This window comes from Miniopterus natalensis, chromosome 9 (assembly GCF_054644295.1).
Source record: "Miniopterus natalensis isolate mMinNat1 chromosome 9, mMinNat1.hap1, whole genome shotgun sequence".
Lineage (NCBI taxonomy): Eukaryota > Metazoa > Chordata > Mammalia > Chiroptera > Miniopteridae > Miniopterus > Miniopterus natalensis.
Window position 1 is genome coordinate 4325308 of NC_142089.1, and position 19891 is coordinate 4345198.

At 39.3% G+C, this 19891-nt stretch overlaps 1 protein-coding gene across 2 annotated transcripts in view; it reads right to left on the minus strand.

The window, feature by feature from the left end:
- The window catches only part of VPS13D (vacuolar protein sorting 13 homolog D), a 208616-nt gene that overhangs the window by 161027 nt on the left and 27698 nt on the right, over positions 1-19891 (minus strand). For both annotated transcript variants that reach the window (XM_016205659.2, XM_016205658.2), the window contains exons 18-24: positions 17587-19800; positions 16318-16469; positions 13053-14084; positions 12195-12285; positions 10149-10275; positions 8229-8409; positions 985-1167 (exon numbers count right to left, since the gene is read on the minus strand). In XM_016205659.2, coding sequence (XP_016061145.2) covers positions 985-1167; positions 8229-8409; positions 10149-10275; positions 12195-12285; positions 13053-14084; positions 16318-16469; positions 17587-19800 — 3980 coding nt within the window. The remainder of the gene's footprint in view (positions 1-984; positions 1168-8228; positions 8410-10148; positions 10276-12194; positions 12286-13052; positions 14085-16317; positions 16470-17586; positions 19801-19891) is intronic.

Below are 19891 nucleotides of genomic sequence, written 5' to 3' on the forward strand. Positions count from 1 at the left end.
ATCTGGAAAAAATGGTGCTAATAATACTAGATACCTCTTAGGTTACTAATGAGAACAAAATGAATAAATGTGTAAAGAGCTTAGGCTGATGTATAATAAGCAGTCAATAAGCATCTTACTGCTATTATTGTCAGTCATAAGATCTCACAATCAAATTTTATGTCATCCTCCTTCAAAGGCTACCTCTCTCCCTGAGTTCTTAGCCGTTAGACTGAAATGAGCATAACTAGCTGGGGATTTCAGTAAGTACTATTTTTCTCATAAGCTAAAATGAGTTTGCACTGAATAAGCAGACAGACTGAAAGCTGCTGTGGAAACTAGCAAGAAGTTTCCATGAAAACACACATGGAGAACACAAGACACCTCTAGTTCCAACAATGTTACCAATCTCCTCAGTGCAAATATGGGTGGGAGGGGCTAATCAGACACCCCCCCCCCCCCCCCGCCCTCTCGGCACTAAGTCTATGTTACTAGGTGCTCCCTTTTTTATCATTTATTCTCAACATGTCCCAATTTTTCTAAATGTAAAATGAAAACAACAGCGATACTCATGCCAATTACCTCCAAACACTGTTGTAAGAAATAAATAAATGCTAACATAGTTTTAAACTATAGAACAATATCTGTATAAGACTTTACTATTAAGATATTTTTAAATGGTATCTGATAAACCTTGGGCCAAATCAGGTCTGCTGAAAAAGCCATAGTGTAAAGAGTTGATTACTCTGAGGTGAAACAGTGGGGAAAGAACTATCAACATGAAAGACATGTTTGCTAAAATAAGTTACTACATACAGTTAGTAAGGGTTACAATTTCCACTATCTCTGTTAAAAGGTTAATTAAAATATCGATAAAATGTCAAAAATACTTATTCAAGCCACATATACTAACAGCAGCTGGGAATCATCTCATGGCAACAAGTGAATTTTTCAATTGGTCAAATGCTAGTTCGACTGACAAGGGAATGGGTGCTAATTGCTCACCTTATCTTGCAAGGAAAAGGTCCCAGGAAAACCAGCAAATAGAAACTTGTTCTTGACTTTCAGCTTCCCCAAATTTGCTACAATCAGATTATTTGATCTGGAACTTTCTGGGATAAGTAGAACAGGAGCACCAGCCTCAATATCAAGGAGAACCCGGGAGCAGCGCTGGGCTTGATCTCTCACCTAAAAGGGAAAGAAAATTGATTCGGAGACTCAATTCCCTAATTTTACATTCAAATGAACTCAGGTTCCCAAAAAGTTCCATAAATTTATAAATCTAAAATACCTAAAATCATACACAGTATATTCTATGACCACCACAAAGTTAAGTTAGAAATCCTTAACAAGAAGATAATGGAAAACCCCAAATATTTTAAAAGTAGACTAGGCACTTCTAAATAACCCATGGGTCAAAGAAATCACAAGGGAAATGGAAAAATATTTCAACTTCACTGATAAAGAAAACACAGCATGCTAACATTCATGGGATATGCTTAGAACAGGAGAGAAAAAGGTTGAGCAGTAAATACTATTTTATATTTAAAAATAAAGATTTAAAATCAATGGTCAAGGCTTCCATCTTAAGAAGCTAAAGAAAGAAAAAGCACGATAAACCTAAGTAGAAGGAAGAACATAGTATAGAACAGAAACTACTTATTTAGAAAACAGATAAACAATAGAAAAAAATCATTTATAGAACACTAAGCCAACAACTGCAGAATATACATTCTTTTTAAGTTCTAACCACCATCTAGGCTTCAATAAGCTGGTTATCTGAAAAGACTGATGAAAAATAATAAACTTCTACTTGTTACTAATAAAAAAAAAAAAGGAAGCAAAAATTGTCACTATCAGGAAGGCGTGGGGGACATTGCAACAGAACTTACAAATATTAAAAAGGTAAGGGAACACTATGAACAATTTCATGCCAACAAACTGACAATTTAGATAAAGTGGACAGACTCCTTTACAAAAACTATCTACAGCTAACATCCTATTTAACAGTGAAAAACAATGTTTTCCCCCTAAGACAGAGATTTTCAATCTGGGCGCTGCAAATTTTAAAACATGCAGTACCTGACTACTTAGTCAGGGGCCCTGGTCTCTTTTCCTTTAGATGGTCAAATAAAAATGACAACAGCCAACACAACAGACAGCCGGCGTGAAAAAATCAAAATTATACATATTTTTCGTCAGATCAGCAAAAAACATATTTTTTGGTGTGCTGCAGAATTTTAGTAACTAGTTTATTTGCCATGGGATGAAAAAGAGTGAAAATCGCTGCCCTGAGATAAGGAGTACGGCAGGTGTAGCCGCTCTCACCACTTCTAGTCAACGTCATAGTGGAAGTCCTAGTCCAGGCATAAAGGCATTCAGGTTGGAAAAGAGAAAAGGGAGTTCTTATCTCAGACATCATCATCATCCAGGTAAAATACACTAAAGGATCTAAAGGCACGAGAGTAAGGAACTTCATCTAGATTACAGGATAGGAGGTCAGCATATCAACATACAAGATTTTAAAAATTGGTATCATTTACAATAGCATTCAAAACTGGAAATACTTAGGTATAAATATAACAAAATATGTAAGACCAATACACCCCAGGCTACAAAATATTGCTGAGAGAAACTGAAGACCTAATTAAATAGAGAGATATACCATACTTAAGGGTCCAGAAACTCAAGATTGCTAAGGTGTCAATTCTCCTGATACACAAATTCAGTGCGATCCCAATCAAAATCCTAGGTGACTTTACTGAAGAGACAAGCTGCTTCTAAAATTTATAAGGAAAAACAAAGGACCTAGAATGACCAAAACAACTTTGGGGGAAAAGAACAAAGTTAGAGACCTTATACTACCAATTTCAAGACATACCTCAAAGCAACAGTAATCAAGACTAGGAAGTACTGGCCTACAATTAAATAAAAATCAACAGAACAGAATAGAGAATGAAGAAATGCACATATATGTATGTGGTCAGCTGATTCTCAACAAAAATGCCAGGGTACGTCAGCGGGAAAAGAAGAGTCTGGATACGTATGTGGAAAAAAAAATCTCAGCCGTTACTTCACAAAACATACAAAGGTCAATTCAAAACGGAAGAAGTCTGAAATTATACAAGTTCCAGCAAGAGGGCAAAGGAAACACCGCCACCTAGTGGTAGGCAAACGTCTCTTTGATAAAACACAAACAGCACTAACCAGGAAAGAAAAAAAAATTTGGCTTCATCAAAATGAAAAACTGCTTTCCAAAAAATAGTGTTAAGAAAATTATTTTAAGAATCAGATGAGCCACTGCCTAGCCCAACAGGCCTCACCAGTCACATTGATAGCTAAGTATCTCCTTTCTCATGCTGACACCTTCCCGGCAACATCTAAACTCCATGGGGGCAATGGCCAGGTGTTCCTTGTGTTCCTTTGTGTGTCCAACACCTGGCACAACGTACAACACACCAAAGCACAATAAGCACTCACTAAGTAACAGTAGAAATGACAAACAGGCTGTGGGAAGGATCAAATGAGGTAACATGTGAAAGCACCTGGAAAGCTCCAAAGCATCGTTAGTGTAGATAATTATCAACCGAACGCACAACAGACTTATTTCGGCTCACTCCATTTTCCTTCTACCACTGAGTCAACAGAACAGCAAGAAAAATAGCTCGCTGCTGGTCACACAGCCTATAGTGGCAACCCCCAGACTCCAGGTTCCTGCCCCATGATTTCTAAATTGAATGTGCTATCTCCACCCAAAATCTGCACTCCAGTTCCCCAGCGAATAAAGATGTTTACTATAAGAGACACCATGTAAAGTAGAAGACACAGGATAAATATGTCATACTTCTGGGGTCAAAAATAAAGAAAACAATTTATGTTTGGCCCAATCAAATTAGGTAAATGATGTTCTTCTAATTTCAAACATCAATATTAAAGAGAGGCCTAGACGGTGTGGCTCAGTTGGCTGGAGTGCTGTCCTGTACACCAGAAGGTGGTGCGTTTGATTCCCGGTCAGGGCACATACCTAGGTTTCGGGTTCACTCCCCAGTCGGGGCACTTACCAGAGGCAACCTATCCATGTTTCTCTATCACATCGCTGTTTCTTTCTCTCTCTCTCACTCTCTCTCCCCCAAATCAATAAAAGAAAAATTTGTTAAAAAAAAGATTAAAATTTAAATTCCCACCAGATCATTACTTATAGGCACTAGAAAATGTAGGACTAGGAATCCAGCTACAAGTCTAAGGTAGATAATACCACCTGTCACCAGTACAATATTAGGAGAAAGGAATTTAAATTCCAAACAAAATAGCCTCTTAATCTTACCTGCAAACAAAGTAGGTCTTTAGCTCTCCTTCTCCTTGTACATCTAAATAATTCAGAGAGCAAGATTAAAGATCCTTGAGATCGGCTTTTCTTCAAAGCCCAGAAAGGTAGGCCTTTACCTTCTGCTTGTCTTCTATAATTTGACAGAGCAAAGCTTAAAAAATTTACCTGTTTAATTTCTGCTTCCCCAGGAAGCTAAACCCAATTACTCAATAATGCACAGTGTCTCATTTCCTAACCCAACTGGTTCCTCACAATAACTTACTACTGTTTAAACCACACATGTAAAAATAATTGTTTTAAATGTACATAATTCTAACAGATGACATTTAGCAAAGCTGAATGGAGAGTCACAAAAATGTTCATGGCCTTATGAGATTCAACCCTACAAAATAATACCGCTTAAGCACTCAATACCAGTTATAGCATTCAATCCTATAATTGAAAAAAATACGATTGGACACAAAGATGTCATGGAAGACTTACTCATGAGAATGAAAAACTGGGAGCAAGGCAAATGTTTGAAAACATAAGGATATGGCTAAGGAAACTGGCCTGGTGGAGTAAAGAGTTATTAAGTAGAATCTCTATGAAAAATGCAAAGCAAAATGGGAAAAGATTATGAAAAGGGGTTATGAAAAGAAGCTGCATTCCCAAAGTATATGCATGAAGTTAACACACTTTCTGTACTTTACTATGTGAACTATATGTTTTTCCTCAACTTAAAAGGTTTTTTAAAAAGCATGTGTAGGCCACAATATAATAATACCATTTTACAGTCAGTAACTGGCCCAAAATAAGAAGGTCAACAATACAAGTGTTGGCAAAGATATGAATGACGAGGAATTGTTACACATTGCAAATGCGAGTATGTAATAGAGCTGGCCACGTCTGAGAACGACACGGCATTACCTTACAAAGAGAAGCACGTGCATCCCACGGGCCCAGAAATTCCACTCCCAAGTGTCTCAGAAAAACTCGTACCCATACATGTACACTGGGAGACACTGTAAACAACCCAAGTGTTCAACAGGAAAGTAGAGAAATCATGTGTGTTATACAGGATAACAGTGAAAATAAGTGAAACGCAATCACATGTAATAAACCTAAATGAATCTTAACAACACACTGACAAAAAAAAAAAAGTCACAAAACATTAAATTCAGTTTATTAGTACAATTTTGTAAAGATCAAACCAAGAAAAAATAAAAGATATTGTACAGGGTCTTTTTTTAATTTCAAAGGGACTAGCAGACCCAAAAATCAGGACAGCAATTATCTGAGGCGTTGACGGGGGATGAGGCAGGGAGGAACACATACAGCAGCCTTAGCAAGGTTTTAACTTTTATTTCGATGGTGGTTTCATGGATGTTCATTTTATTACCACACTTTATAACCTGTATACATGCTACATTCTTTTATATGTGTCAAATACTAAAATTTTTTTAAGTTTCTAAAGAGAGAGAAAAACTGTTATATACTCCATGATTATTACCACGGAAACATGTATAGAAAAAAAGAAAAGAAATTAAAACATACCTATGAAGCTATGAGATTGGTAAGACTGATTCTTTTTTCCAGATTCCCTATAATTTGATTATGCTACATTTGTATTTTTTTAAAAAATACATTATCTGTTTTATAAAAGTTATAGATCTCAGAATATACATTAAAATGGTAATATGGACCTATTAATAATAACCTTAAGGACTTTAAGGGAGAGATCAACAGCAATATAGTCATAGTCGGGGACTTTAACAACCCCACTGACTTCACTGGATAGATCTTCCAGACAAAAAAATCAACACAGAAACAGCGACTCTAAATGGCACACTAGATCAGATAGATTTAATTGGCATTTACAGAACATTCCACCCCAAAGCTGCAGAATATACATTCATCTCAAGTGCATATGGGTCATTCTCAAAGACAGACCACATGTTAGGACACAAAACAGGTCTCTATAAGCTCAAGAAGACTGAAATCATATCAGGCATCTCAGATCACAAAGGCATGAAATTAGAAATCAACTACAATAAAACACTCAAAAGCATTCAAACACATGGAGGCTAATTACATGTTATTAAACAATGAATGGGTTACCAATAAGATCAAGAAAGAAATAAAAAAATGCCTAGAAACAAATGAAAATGAACACACAACCCAAAATCTATGGGACACAGTGAAGCAGTCCTGAGAGGGAAGTTCATAGCGCTACAGGCCTACCTCAAGAAGCAAGAAAAATTTTAGTAAACTATGTAACCCTACAACTTAAAGAATTAGAAAGCTCCGCTGTGAAGCAGTCCAGACCAGGGCTTTGGTTTGCTGGGAGTTTTTTTATTGCTGCTTGGGTTTCATCAGTTGTTATTGCTCTATTCAGGTTTCCTGATTCATCCCGATTCAGTTTTACGGGATCTCACTCATATGTGGAATCTAATAAACAAAATAGACTGAGGAACAAAACAGATCCAGAGGCACAGAAGCATGGAACAGACTGAGGGATCTCAGTGGGAAGGCGGGGGTGGGGGAGCAGGTGGGGAGAAATTAATCAAAGAACTTATATGCATATATGCACAGCCCATGGACACAGGTAATAGCATGGTGAGGGCGGGGGGGGGGGCAGATGTGGGGTGGAAGGGATCAACGGGGGGGAAAAAGGGGATATCTGTAATACTTTCAACAATAAATATAAATTAAAAAAAAAAAAATATTTAGAAGGCAAGAAACCAGTAACACTGCTTGTTTCCAAGAGAGAAAGTGGGTGGTTGAGGAAAAGTAACTGAGGGGGAGGCTTTTCTCCAAATGTGCTATTTTACTTTGATTCTGTACCAAATCAATATATAACATATTCAAAAATTTTAATTTTAAATTAAAACAAAATTTTTAAATGTTTCCACTATAAAGACAGAATCTATTTCTTAAATTATCATCCTTTAACTAACAGTTTAAAAATAAGTAAAAACCAAGTTTTACAAAAAACTACAGAATAATCATTTTCTGTGTTTCCTAAACTGTGCGCCAGGACACCACAGGATGCTGGGACGTGTTCACAGGTGGGCTGCCAGGATGTGTTCAAGTTTTAGGTAAACATGCCATCTGTTGAGCACTGAGCTAACAACTAGCCTGAGGTAGTTCACGTTCAGTTTAAATCACGTAACGTCCTTTCAATGATGTTTCATCTTTGTGAAGCTAGGTCTTAAGCAGCTGCTGTGACAAAAACCAAGAACCATGGAAAGAAAATGCAGAACAGGAAATGAGGGTTGTGATATCCAATCTGATTCCAAGTTTGAGAAGTTGTACAGTACCCAAGAGCACCCATGTCCTACTAACAAGTCATCATGTTGAGAATGAAATAAAAATACTCTTTCACTTATGTGTTTTATTTTTCAAACAGCTATTAAGTTCTTAGGACATATGTACTTATTAAATTGTTTAGTCTTAATTACTTTGTAAATGGAAAGCCATTAGGTGTTCCTTTTGGCCTAGGATGTGCGGTGGAAAAACTCCCAAGACATTAAGGGAGCAATGAACAAAGAAGTTTGGGAACTTCTAATTCTATTTGAAAAAACTTCTCTTTATATATGTTCTTCAGGACCATTTTCCAATAGAATAATCCCCACTAAAGCCCTAAAAGGGCCAAAAGTCTTATGTGTTATCCAGAAATTTCATTTATCTTTTTTAGAGAAAGCTAAAGCTAAACTTTAAAGGTAATTAGAACACAATACAATGAATAAGAAATGTAAGCTTTCAGATTACAGGAAGATTTCTACAGATAACCAGCAATGTAGAGGACATCCGTAAGCATAAAATTACCCAATGACCTTTACTGTTTTTAGTGACATTTTTCAGATTTACCTCTAGAGGCTTAAAAGTTCCACTGATCAGTCAAACTGGAAAGGCAACTTGGAGAAACAAGACTACCTACCGTCTGCCCCTCAATGGCTGCCCGCTGGCGGCCCAGGACGTCTTGCAGCTGAGTGAAGTGCTGAATGAAGGCCACCACCTCGGCCTGGAAGCGCTGGGTGTGTACGTACTGCACTGAGGCCATCTGGAGGCTCACGCGGACGTCGTGTTCTCTCCGCAGCAGAGGGTCGGGCCGTCCATACCTAGAAAAGGCAAAAAGGTGACTCAGACGGCAAGAGACAAGTTAGTATTTGAAGATAACTTGGGCTGATTTAGGGGGTTCCCTAGGGAACAGTTTTATCTATTAAAATGGAAATCCATGATCAAGTTTTAAAAAGTGAACTCTAATAATTACTCCCTTTCTGGGCTTCAGCAATGTGTTGAGGATGTGAAATAAGTCTGGTGACAAACAGCCAGGGCTACACACAGGTGGGCAGCTCCAGGCACTATACTTGCTCTGGTTCCAGACCTCACTCAAAAGCTACCTGTGGTTCAGACTGTTCACCTGGGCCTTTAAGAAAAAGCAATTATTCCTACTCACTCTATTCCAGCAAATTGTGACAATATGGGCTTGAAAGATTAAAAAAATAATAAGGCCATGAAACAATGGGTAAGAAAACTGGGCAACCAAAGCAAGGTTTCTGGGGAAAACTGTCTTCTGGAGGCAGAAAGAAGTCATCTTCTAACTTCAGTGAAATGTGGTCCAAAGAGGCTTAGCATCTATATTCCAAGATAAATTAGAAAACTTTACAAATGATTCTGAACTTAATGGAGCGTGGAGTCGTAATAATAAATTATTATACAGGACACAGTCACTGGGGAACGGAACTCACATTTGCTTAGCATCTATTCTGTGCCAGACAGAGAATTAAGAGTTTTGTATTAATTATCTCATTTATTGAACCACACCACCATGGTAGGTAACAATACAAACAAATCAATCCAAATTCTCAGTACCATATAATATACTCCCCCTGAAAATGAAAGAAAAAGTTCTAAGATATCTTTAGAAACAGATTTTTCTCAATTCTGGTTGAACATTAGAATCACTTTGGCAAGTTGGGGGGAAAAAGGACTGAGCATCACCCTAGACCAAAATATTAGGGGCAGAGCTGGATATTTATATTTTCTAAGAGCTCCCAAAAAGGTTGAAAAACCACCATTTTAAACTTTCTGCCTTCCAAGAAAACCATTCTTCAGTAACTATATAGGTCTAAAGATGCCTTCTAAATTGTAAAATTGAAAAGATTCGATATAGATTATGTCTATACAGGAAAAAAGCATGATGTAATTTAAACCCTGTATCTTCAACAACTTTCTCAGGCTGAAATCACTCCAGAATGTTTACAGCTTGATGGAAACTGATCTAACTCAGTCCCTCAACATTTAGATAGAAAAACGGATGCACAGAGATGAAGTGGAGTTTCCTAACATCATTTAGCAAGTTAGTGGGAGACCAGCAGGAGCCCAAGCTTTTTAATAATCAGAAGTATTTCAATCACACCCCATCTGTTTATGAAACCTGAGTAGCTTACTTCAACACAGATCCATTTCAATATAAATCAGAATTCCAAACAACTAGATTATATCAATTTTATGTTAGATGGTACAATTTTTTTTAATTTTTATTCATTGCCCAGCCAGAGTGGCTCAGCGGTTGAGCATTGACCTATGAACCAGGAGGTCACAGTTCGATTCCTGGTCACGGCATACGCCCGGGTTTTGGGCTCAATCCCCAGTAGGGGGCGTGCAGGAGGCAGCTGATCAATGACTTTCATCATTGATGTTTCTCTCTCTCTCCCTCTCCTTTCCTCTCTCTGAAATCAATATCAATAAAAATGTATTTTAAAAAACAACTTTTCTTCATTGATTAGTCAACAAGAATCTGAAACAGCAAGCAATAATGACAAAATGTCAAGTGAGGAAAGATCAATGTTTTTACTTAAAAGTCTGGAAGATGAGTGCTTCCTCCCCACTGGTAGTGAACCGTTCTCTGTAGAACTCTCCATGGGCCGTGAGGTCACTGAGAGACAGGCTCCCGATGCTTCCCTGCAAGGCCAGGTCTCCCTCTACGGATGTTAAAATTAGAACACATTACGTATCCATTTTTGTCATACAGCTTAAATATGTCTGAAACAAAAACTGATATGCATATGCCTCAGACTTTCACTATTTAATCAAACTACATGTCAAAAGCAAATTTCCCTATTCCAACATACCCAGAAAAAATGTTTTATACAATTTTTCGAGTAGTCACAGTGCAGAAGTTCACAAGGGACTGAAATAACACGGAAACATCACACTTTAACATTTGCAACAGGAAAGAAGTTAAACTAAATGCACACACAATTTAAAGAAAAAAACATTTACAACTACAGATAGAAACATGATCCATTATGAGATTAGACCCCAATTAGAATTAGTGAAATATCATAAGGTCTATTAATTGTATTACTGATAAAAGAAGAAAGAAGGAAGTATCAGAGATATGTCAGGTATTCAAGCAAACTTAAGTAGGTTTTGGTGTAATTTAATAAAAAGACAACATTAATGAGATAGACACTAAAGACAGATTTAAAACTACTCTGATATTACAGGAGTGAGGCCCCCGGAAGGTGGGCAGAACAAAGAAGGCATGCTGAAACACGCACACCTGAGAGGTGAACCTATACTGAGTCGTTCTTAACAGGGGTGGATATTAAAAAGAAATATGCTGAACTGCTGCTTCTGTAAAAGAGATTTTATCATCATAATTAGCATCATAAACCAATGACTAGTTCAGCTCCCAGGGAATCAAAGACACATACTGACTTTTGATTCTTAATGTCCTCTAACAAAAATATACAAGCTTCTCCAATTTTAAAGACCTGTCCCTGCTAGGTAGCTTTTAGACATTTATACCAGGCAGAAAAACTCCAATTTCAGTTCATTCCTTCCCAAGAAGACATTCTTGTTTTTCATGACAGAGTCAACATTTGAGCTTTGTAATCATCCATATTTCATTACCTGTTCCTTAAGGAATAGTGTTTATTCACTTTACAGATCCTTACTTTTTAGAACTTGATGTAGTTGATCAGTTGTTCTACTAAGAATTTCAACCTAGAGTCCCACTAGAAAGAATGCCAGGGCCCTGACCAGGTGGCTCAGTTGGCTGGAGCGTCGCCCTACACCAAAAGGTTTCAGGTTCGATTCCCAGTGGGAGTGCATATGGGGGGCAACCAGTTGATGTTTCACATCAATGTTTCTCTCTCTCTCTCCCTCTCTAAAATCCATAAGAACATATTCTCAGGTGAGGATTTAAAAAAAGAAAGAATGCCAGGTTTGCTACCATATCCTCCTGCCTAAAACCATATCCCTGTTGGTGGCTCCCCCTCTTTACCACAATAGAGTGAACATATGCCCTGGTTTCCCTGACAGCCTTATTATAAACCAAGTGTGATTAGTAAATAATTGCTGTTCCCCAGATGTAATTATTAATAATGCCCCCTCCCACTCTCAAAAATGTACCAACTTGGACAAAAAAGTATATAATCACCAGATAGAGTTTGTTAAAAACACAGATACCAGGGCTCCATCCCAACCTACTGAATCAGATTCTTGGGACGGGGCAGGCTGGGGTGTAGAGAGGGATTGTGACACTTGCTTTTTTTTTTTTAATATATCTTTATTGATTTCAGAGAGACGAAGGGAGAGGGAGAAGGAGAGAGGATCAGCTGCCTCCTGCACACCCCTGACTGGGAATCGAACCTTGATCTCAACCACTGAGCCACGCCCAGTTGGGCGACACCTGCATTTTTAACAAGCTGATCAGATGATTTCCATCCATAAGCCAGTATTTGAGCATCGCCATCACAAACCATGGCTAGACCAACAGCCACAATCAAGCTGCTGATTCCACATCGCACTCAGAATGTGAGGACAAACAGATTTGTGAGCAAAATGTTCCAATTCTTACCAGGTTTTGCAAGGCTGGCTCTTCCCCACTTACCAGTCATCTCCAGGTGTGCCATCAACTTGGACACATTTGCTTTAGCAAGCTCACTGGTGGTCTTATTCAGCACGAGTGAGAGAGAGTGAACCTGAGCACACAGAGAACAAAGGAAGACAAATGTCACTGGGGGAAGGGGTATCCTTCAGGCAAACAACAGGACAAAGTCACAGAAGGAGCAGAAAGACTCAGGAAACTTGAAGGTAAAGCTTTTGTTAATGACAATTTCATTTCAGCTTTCTTTAGCCAGTCAAACCATAATATAAGGACTAAGGAGAGAGAAGACAAGATAGGAACTCAACTGGGTGATCTCAAACCCAGGTTCCACAGGGTCTTCTCTACAGTGGCCTTCTCTATGCTCTGTTAGTGAAATGTTTTACATTATAAAACAATTTTTCTTAATTTTGCATTTGTCTTTAATATTGCACTAGTCTGTCACCCACAATGAAGGCCAATGTTCTGAGACAGTGAGGAGATATGCTAAAAGCCATTTTTAAATGAACTACTATGTACTAGACACTTTACTAGGTGCTTTACATCCATGACCTCATTTAGTTATTTTAATTAGATCATGGAAGATGAGAAAACTGAGGCTCAGAGAAACTAAGTAATTCCACTGAATTATACAACACAAAGAAAGGTAAAGTTACTTAAACCATTTATTTTCCCTGCCTCTGGATGAGATTTACACTGAAACCTTTTCTAAGCTATTTTCTACCCTTCTGTAACAGACACCCAGAAGACTATAGAGCTCCCTGCCAATAAGATCTATTTTCTAGAGTAAATGTATGATGATAGCATTAAATAAACAAACTAAAATTCATTCTTAGAACTTTAGGAGTGAAGAGGAACTGATACCTTGAGATCCAGCTTGGTGTTAACTGGATCCTGAAGTTCAGACTCAAGCAGAGCATTTGCTTCTGACTTCATGTTTTGTATAATGTCCTCAGGCGGTACCTTCATTGCATGGTTGTCTGCAGTGGAACCGATTCCAAAAAAATCTAGAATGACGACCCAGGTTTGCAGTGTGATGAGCACATCCAAGCAGTTAAAATCAACATCAATGCTCCGGTTAACTCGGTTATAAACAGAAGAGAATTCTGGATGTTTCCTATCCACCAAGAATATATTGATGTGGACCAAGGAATCATCAAATTTACTCTTTCCAGCAAGTATCTTGGGCTCATCTACTGTCGGAGAAGGCGGTGGGGTCAAGGGACAGTTCTGGTCTTGGACTTCCATTGGCTTCTTCTTGGATGCCGAGGTGGGTCTTTGATACAGCTGAAAGACATTAGGGGCTTCTTCCATGTGGGAAGGGAGAGATCGAGGCATATCAGGATACTCCACATTGGAGATCGAAGGGCAAGACTGAGAAAGATATTCTTTTTGTGCTAAACTGGACGGCTTAGGGGCACCCCGAGATACCATCAGGTTCTTATATTTGGAATCCGGATTTTTCTCCAATAAGTCTTCCATCAGCAGAGAACGCAGGGCAATCTGAATGGATAAGGTCTGAGGGTGGTCTTTATTGAATTCCACCTCAAAATCCTGAAACTTTAAGCTCACAAGCCCCTGGGCCCCCAAAGTCAGATCTCCACTTAGCTGAACTTGAAGCTCTGATATACAAAAGTTGGCTTGAATCTGGGTAAAGGATCTGACTTCCTTCACAGACGAGGCCTTCTGAGAAGAGTTAGAAAGGCTGGAGTGGCTGAACAATCCGTTCTCCTTCCTTTCAATGGAAGGCTCTCCACAGGTACTGAGGGAAGGCAGAGGAGAATTAGGGCAAGGTGAGGAGGCGGCACTGCCTGGAAACTTATTCAGGTCTTCACTACACACGAGATTGTCCAGTGTCTGTAAAACCTGCTCATATACATGCTTTGCTAACACCACCTGTATGCAAAGAGAAAATTTCAGTTATTCTGCTACCAATTGCACCCAGCTGCACTGCCCACAAATTACCGAAGTTGCTTTTTATGGGTTTCCCCAAGAATCTGTTGATGGCAAGAACTATCTCTTTTCTCTTCTGTCTTTACCTCTCTCAGACCCATGTCTATTCAAAAGGCCCTCCCCCAGTACCTCATGGAATAACCTATACACAATAAACGTTCAGTAAGATCTACTGGTTGTAGGCCTGAATCACTCTTTCTAACCCCACAAGAACAACTGCAGAGATTGAAGGAGATACTGCTAAAAGACTAACATGGTTATACCACAGGACTGAGACACAAGACCCAGGGGTCTAAAACTACTGATCGTCACCAAGTAGTCTAACAACCTATGTTTAACTACAGCTAAATAAACCAATAGTGCTTTTTAATGATAATATTGATGATCCATTATCACCTATGTTTCCTTTCTCCCTTACTTTGTTTTTAATTATAATATCTCATTTAAAATATTTTTTATTTACGTAAGAGCAATTTTTAACAGAGGAATTCCAAACAGATATAGGAAGTGATCATTTTGCAACCCCTAATTAAATAATTTATCCTTTCACAGTTCATCTGTGGAATAAGCCCTTCTATGAATGATTGACAGAGAATTCTACAATGGAGGGATCAGGTTCCTCCCACCGGAACACAATCACCAATCTTAGCATCATTGAGGGAAACAACCAGACATTACATGCCTCCTGACACAATGCAAAGGAAGTACACAGCAGTACCTTCAAAGTGTCTGGCCAAAACAAAAAACAGAAAATGAGCCTGAATCCAGTTAAACCTGTAGAGTTAAGTAACAGTTTACAGGAAATGCAGGGGAACAAGTTAAGTAACACCCCATACAAACAGCTAATCCAGAATGTGGGACATTCTACAGGGCCATTGACCTGGTTCTCACAATAAAATAATGGCATGGAGGAGGGGGAAGTATGAGAGGGAAACTAAATTAATAGAGACCCACAAATGCAATGTACAGACCTTGTCTGGACCCTGATTCGAACAAGCCTATAGGGAAAAGATATTTTTGATTGTTTGAAACAATCAAAAATGTCGCTGAAATCTGAAAATGGATTAAAATGTAATGATGTCGAGGAATCCTCATTTATTTTACAATGCACGATAACATTACTGTAGTTATGTCAGAAAATATATGTAGTCTATAGAGATACATTCCAAATACATAGATAAAAATGGCATTAGGTCTGGGATTTGCCTTAAAATCTGAGTGATGGGAAAAAGAAACCTGAGTGATGGGAGCATAAGGTTCGTTAGACTATTCTACTTTTGTGTATATTTGAAGTTTTTCATAATAAAATATTTTAAATTATTTAAAATAATTTGTAATAAAGAATATCATCAAGAACTACAGTAAATCAATGGTAACCATAAGAATAAGTCAATGTAATGCAACAGAATTCACATTACATGCTAGATTTCAGATGAAAATTCATAGAAAAGGTTTGGGGGAAGTTCTGTCACCCAGAGACCAATACCCAGGAACCACACATTGTGTTAGCAGCACGCCTCACAAGGACCAATTACTGCCCAAGTTTAGACCCACTGTCCTAAGATCCTGCCTGTCCTTGCTGTTTCGTAATGTTATGCTCGTCTTTCATCCCCGTGAAAGCAGGAAAAAATGACACTTTTAAAGGAAACAGGACCACACACACACACATACACACACACACAATCCCTATCCAGGCCCATTTCTTTTCAGAGATGGCAAGACTAATTCCAATCATCCCTTGAAAGGACCTGTGAGCAGGTCACAGTCATGGCCCCTTACAGCCTGGGCCGAGCATGTCAGCAAGTGACATGAGTTAGATCCTCCCAGGGAAGACACGCTGGGTTTTTAAGCAATAGTTTCTTTCACTTCCGAATGACAGTGTAGTCAAGGATCTGCCCTCTTCCTCTCCACAACTCACCCTCCTCTACAAGAAGACAGCTGACAAGACTGACTCCCCCGTGATAAAAGGACACAACAGAAGGACTCCACGTTGACTAGAACAAGTTACCGACACTAATATGCATTAATGATGCCTCCCTGAATTTATGTATTTTCCCTCCAATACTTTATATATAAACACATAACATGACAAAATATAAATACATCTATATACTATGAACATAAAATAGACAGGTGACTTCAACTGTCCAGACCTGAAAACCAACCCGGCATTTACCTGAACTGGATTGACAAATTTCCCCTCAATCTTCATGATGCTGGACGTTCCCAGGTCGTCTGGACTAAGGGAGAAAGTCAATTCAGATTCTCTCTCTACAGGGATCTTCTCCAGTCTAAACTGGATGGTGGTGTTGTTCAGGATGTGGAAGGCTGGCGTGAGAGAGAGGAAATGACAGTCTGAAAACACTACTCTTCACTGCACTGGTGCTGATTAGGAGGGCAGAATACATAAAAGACAGCCTATGAGTTACTCTTACAGCAGGAGGTCCATGGCTGAGTACAAACTTTGATGACTATCCCAAGAATCAAAACTCATAGCAAGCAAAGGCACAAGATAAATTTATGCATAAAAAGAAACAATATTTTTATGACATGCTCCATTTGGTGGCTTCAAATAAGATGCGGTGAACATTAATCCAATAGTAAGCGTCAATAGTAAGCGTCTCTTAGCCTCCCAAGCTGGCATTTTCCAAGCCAAATTGCTCGTCCTTACCCAGCTTTCAGACATAGATGGATTTCTCTTAATGGACCCAAATCAGACAAAACAACAATACAAGGTTCTAAGTGAAGAGCTTTTATCCCAAGCAGAGAAAGCAATCTTTGGGTAAGTATGTAAATAATCAGTGAGTTAACATCTGAGAAGCAGAAAAGTAGTCCTCAAAGGCATTAATTTCTTCACCAGTAAATAAAGCCCTGCTCCAGGGCTTACCTGATTTCTGAGGATACCAAAACTAACAGATTGAACTGCTTGGTTGTAGCATATCAAATTGAGAACACAAATATAGGCGTATTATTCCTACAACCCTGAACCAACCCATTATAAAAGATGGCAGGATACTAAAAGGAGAACATAACATCCGCAGACTAAATTTCAGATTCTTACTATGTCAATCCCTCTAGCTGTCTTGGACTACAATATTTAACTAGGAAGGCTCTACAGCTTAGAAATTTAAAACTCAGATGTATTTGACCAAATTAAATAATACTTTAATAGGATCCACTCCTAAAACATCCCTATAAATGAGCACTCACCCAACTTCAAAGGGGACCACTTTAAAAAAATTCTTTCACCAAATATGATGTTGATGGAAAAGCTGGAAACATAGTGACCTAATATGAAGCATTCAAGTAAAATTCCAGCATGGTTTCTTAAATATTAACTGGGGATAATTCTAAAAGAAAAGGTTTTTGTTGTTGTTTTAAGCAAAGTACACGAGTTGGGTTTGGAATCTTTGAACAAAATGGGACATGATTTAATACTCCTCACCTTGACCTCTATGCAAAGATTCGAAGAAATCGTGTCGGGTGAAATGAGCTTCCTCCAGACTGTTGGCACTGGCAGACCCAGAAGGAGTGCGAGACACCCGACTTACATCAGGCCCAGGACCCTCTCTGCCTGCCAACTGGGTGCAGTTCAAAGAGTATAATTTAATGTCTTTGATTTCCACCTGAAGACGGTCACTTCTGGATTCATCATCTCCTGCCACAAAATTCTGGATGAATATCTGTCCCAAGTGTCCTACCAACAACTCCGGACTCCCAGGCTTCCGAGGGATAGAAACAACTGGTGATTCAATGTTTATGTTCAAGATCAGCTTTACAGTGTCGGAATGAGAGGCAGTGAGGCCAAACCCATATATTTCACTGTCTTCTAAGCTAAAGGATCCCCGCGTCTTCCTTGGAGTTTCAAAGAGTGATACCATCTCACTGTACTCGGCCGTCTTGGTTGCTAGCACTGTGGTGACTTTGGTGGCTGCGCTTTTCAGCATACTTCGAAAATTTTCTTCCAGTTCATCCATGGACAGTGTCAACTCCTTCAAAAATTTAGCAGAATGGTTATAATGCAGGGAAGCCATCTTGAGGTTGAGAAAACATTCCTGCTTCGATTTCTCAACAAATGTGAAACTCAAAGCTTCGCTAAGGGCTGCATCTTCCATTCTGACAAACACAGATTCAAAGTAGCCGATGTCACTGATGATATTTTCATAGCCTGTGGAATTCCCGATGCTGACAACATATTGGTTCTTAACATTATCTTGTGTCAAATCCATAAGCTGCAAACAGCCAAGAGAACCATTCATGTCAAATGTGCTCCCCATTGAGACATTGACTTTGGTGCCACCTATACTTGCAGTTGCAATTTTTCTGCCATATTTCTCTCCATTTGCCATCCCCACTGTACGAAGGAGCAGTAAGTTAAGTCGGTGGATTTCCACTGCAACCTCGGTGTTTTGCTCGTATGTAGTCTGGTAAGTTCCTTGTTCCCTAAAGCTTCTTTCAAAATCAGTCATTAAAGGTTGGGGACTCAAATCATCTTTTTCCTTGGGAAAGGATTTTTGAAGAAAACCAATCAGCTCCACAATTGTCTCTGGATTTAGGATAATATCCAAATTATTCACCTGCAATGAAATCACCTGAAGAGTGCTATCCAAATTCATTGACGGGCACTCTGAACTCACAAACTGATACTCCAACTTAATGAGAGACTCTTGTTCCTTGGTGAGAATCCTGTCAAGTGAGACACTGGCAGCTGGCCGGTCGCTCAGTGTGGCAGCATTAGAGAAGGGGGCCACATTGTATCCAGAGACAGGAGACTGGGCCCTGCTAGCCCGGAGGCTTCCTGTTGGGATATCAAAGCTCAGGTTCTTATGTGAAGCCATCAAAAGGTCAAAATCCGCACCGTATGTCTGCATGGTGTCCACCAGGAGCAATCCGTGAACAGTCAAGGAGACTTCGGCATCGTATGGCCTCTTCACAAAGTGAGCGTTGGTGCCGAACACCTTGAGCACAGAAATGTACTGGCCATTGCTCTCCACACCAAGCTGCATACAGTTCACCTTAAACTCCGCCAGGAGGAGCTGTGACTCCACCAGAACCTCCCGGGTATGCTGCTCCAACATCACAATGCTCTGGGTTAAATTCATTACCGAGTCTTGCAAACTTCCCCGCTGGCCCTCCTGGGGGAAAATCTTCTCTTTAATCTGAGAGTCAGAAGTCTTCATTTCTGGGGTGGCAAGGAGAGCAAAGCAATTCTTTAGAGCAGATATTTTATCTTCATTGATGTGGATTTTTAAGTCCGGTAGGTTGCCTGAGAGCACGGCCCCAGGGTACTTGGGATCTGAAGTATAAATCAATCGACGCTCTAACTGTAGGTGAACATTGAATTTCTCAACCACATGGGTTGGCCCCACATCAATATCCTGGACATGCTTCCAGTTGTCCTTGACTCGCCCCACCATGATCTGGAGGTCCATAAATGACAGAGAGTACCTCTCATACATCTTCGTGCTCAGTAAATGTGCTTGAAGCTGCTCTTTACTGAATTCAACTCCAGAAAACGGAGGTGTTTTCTCCCCATTACTGCTGCTCGTCTCGGGAGGTGGGGTGTTAGGAGGTGTGGCAAGAGGGGTTTTATACTCATCATCGCTAAACTGATTCTCTTCAGATGCTGACTCATCCCCACTCTTCCTCTTGGAGTCATCTGCAGGTAGAAGAGAGAGGACTCAAAGTCTATGTCTGTTCCTGCCTTCTTCCCTTTAAGGTAATAATCAAGAAAAGTAGCGAATCGACCA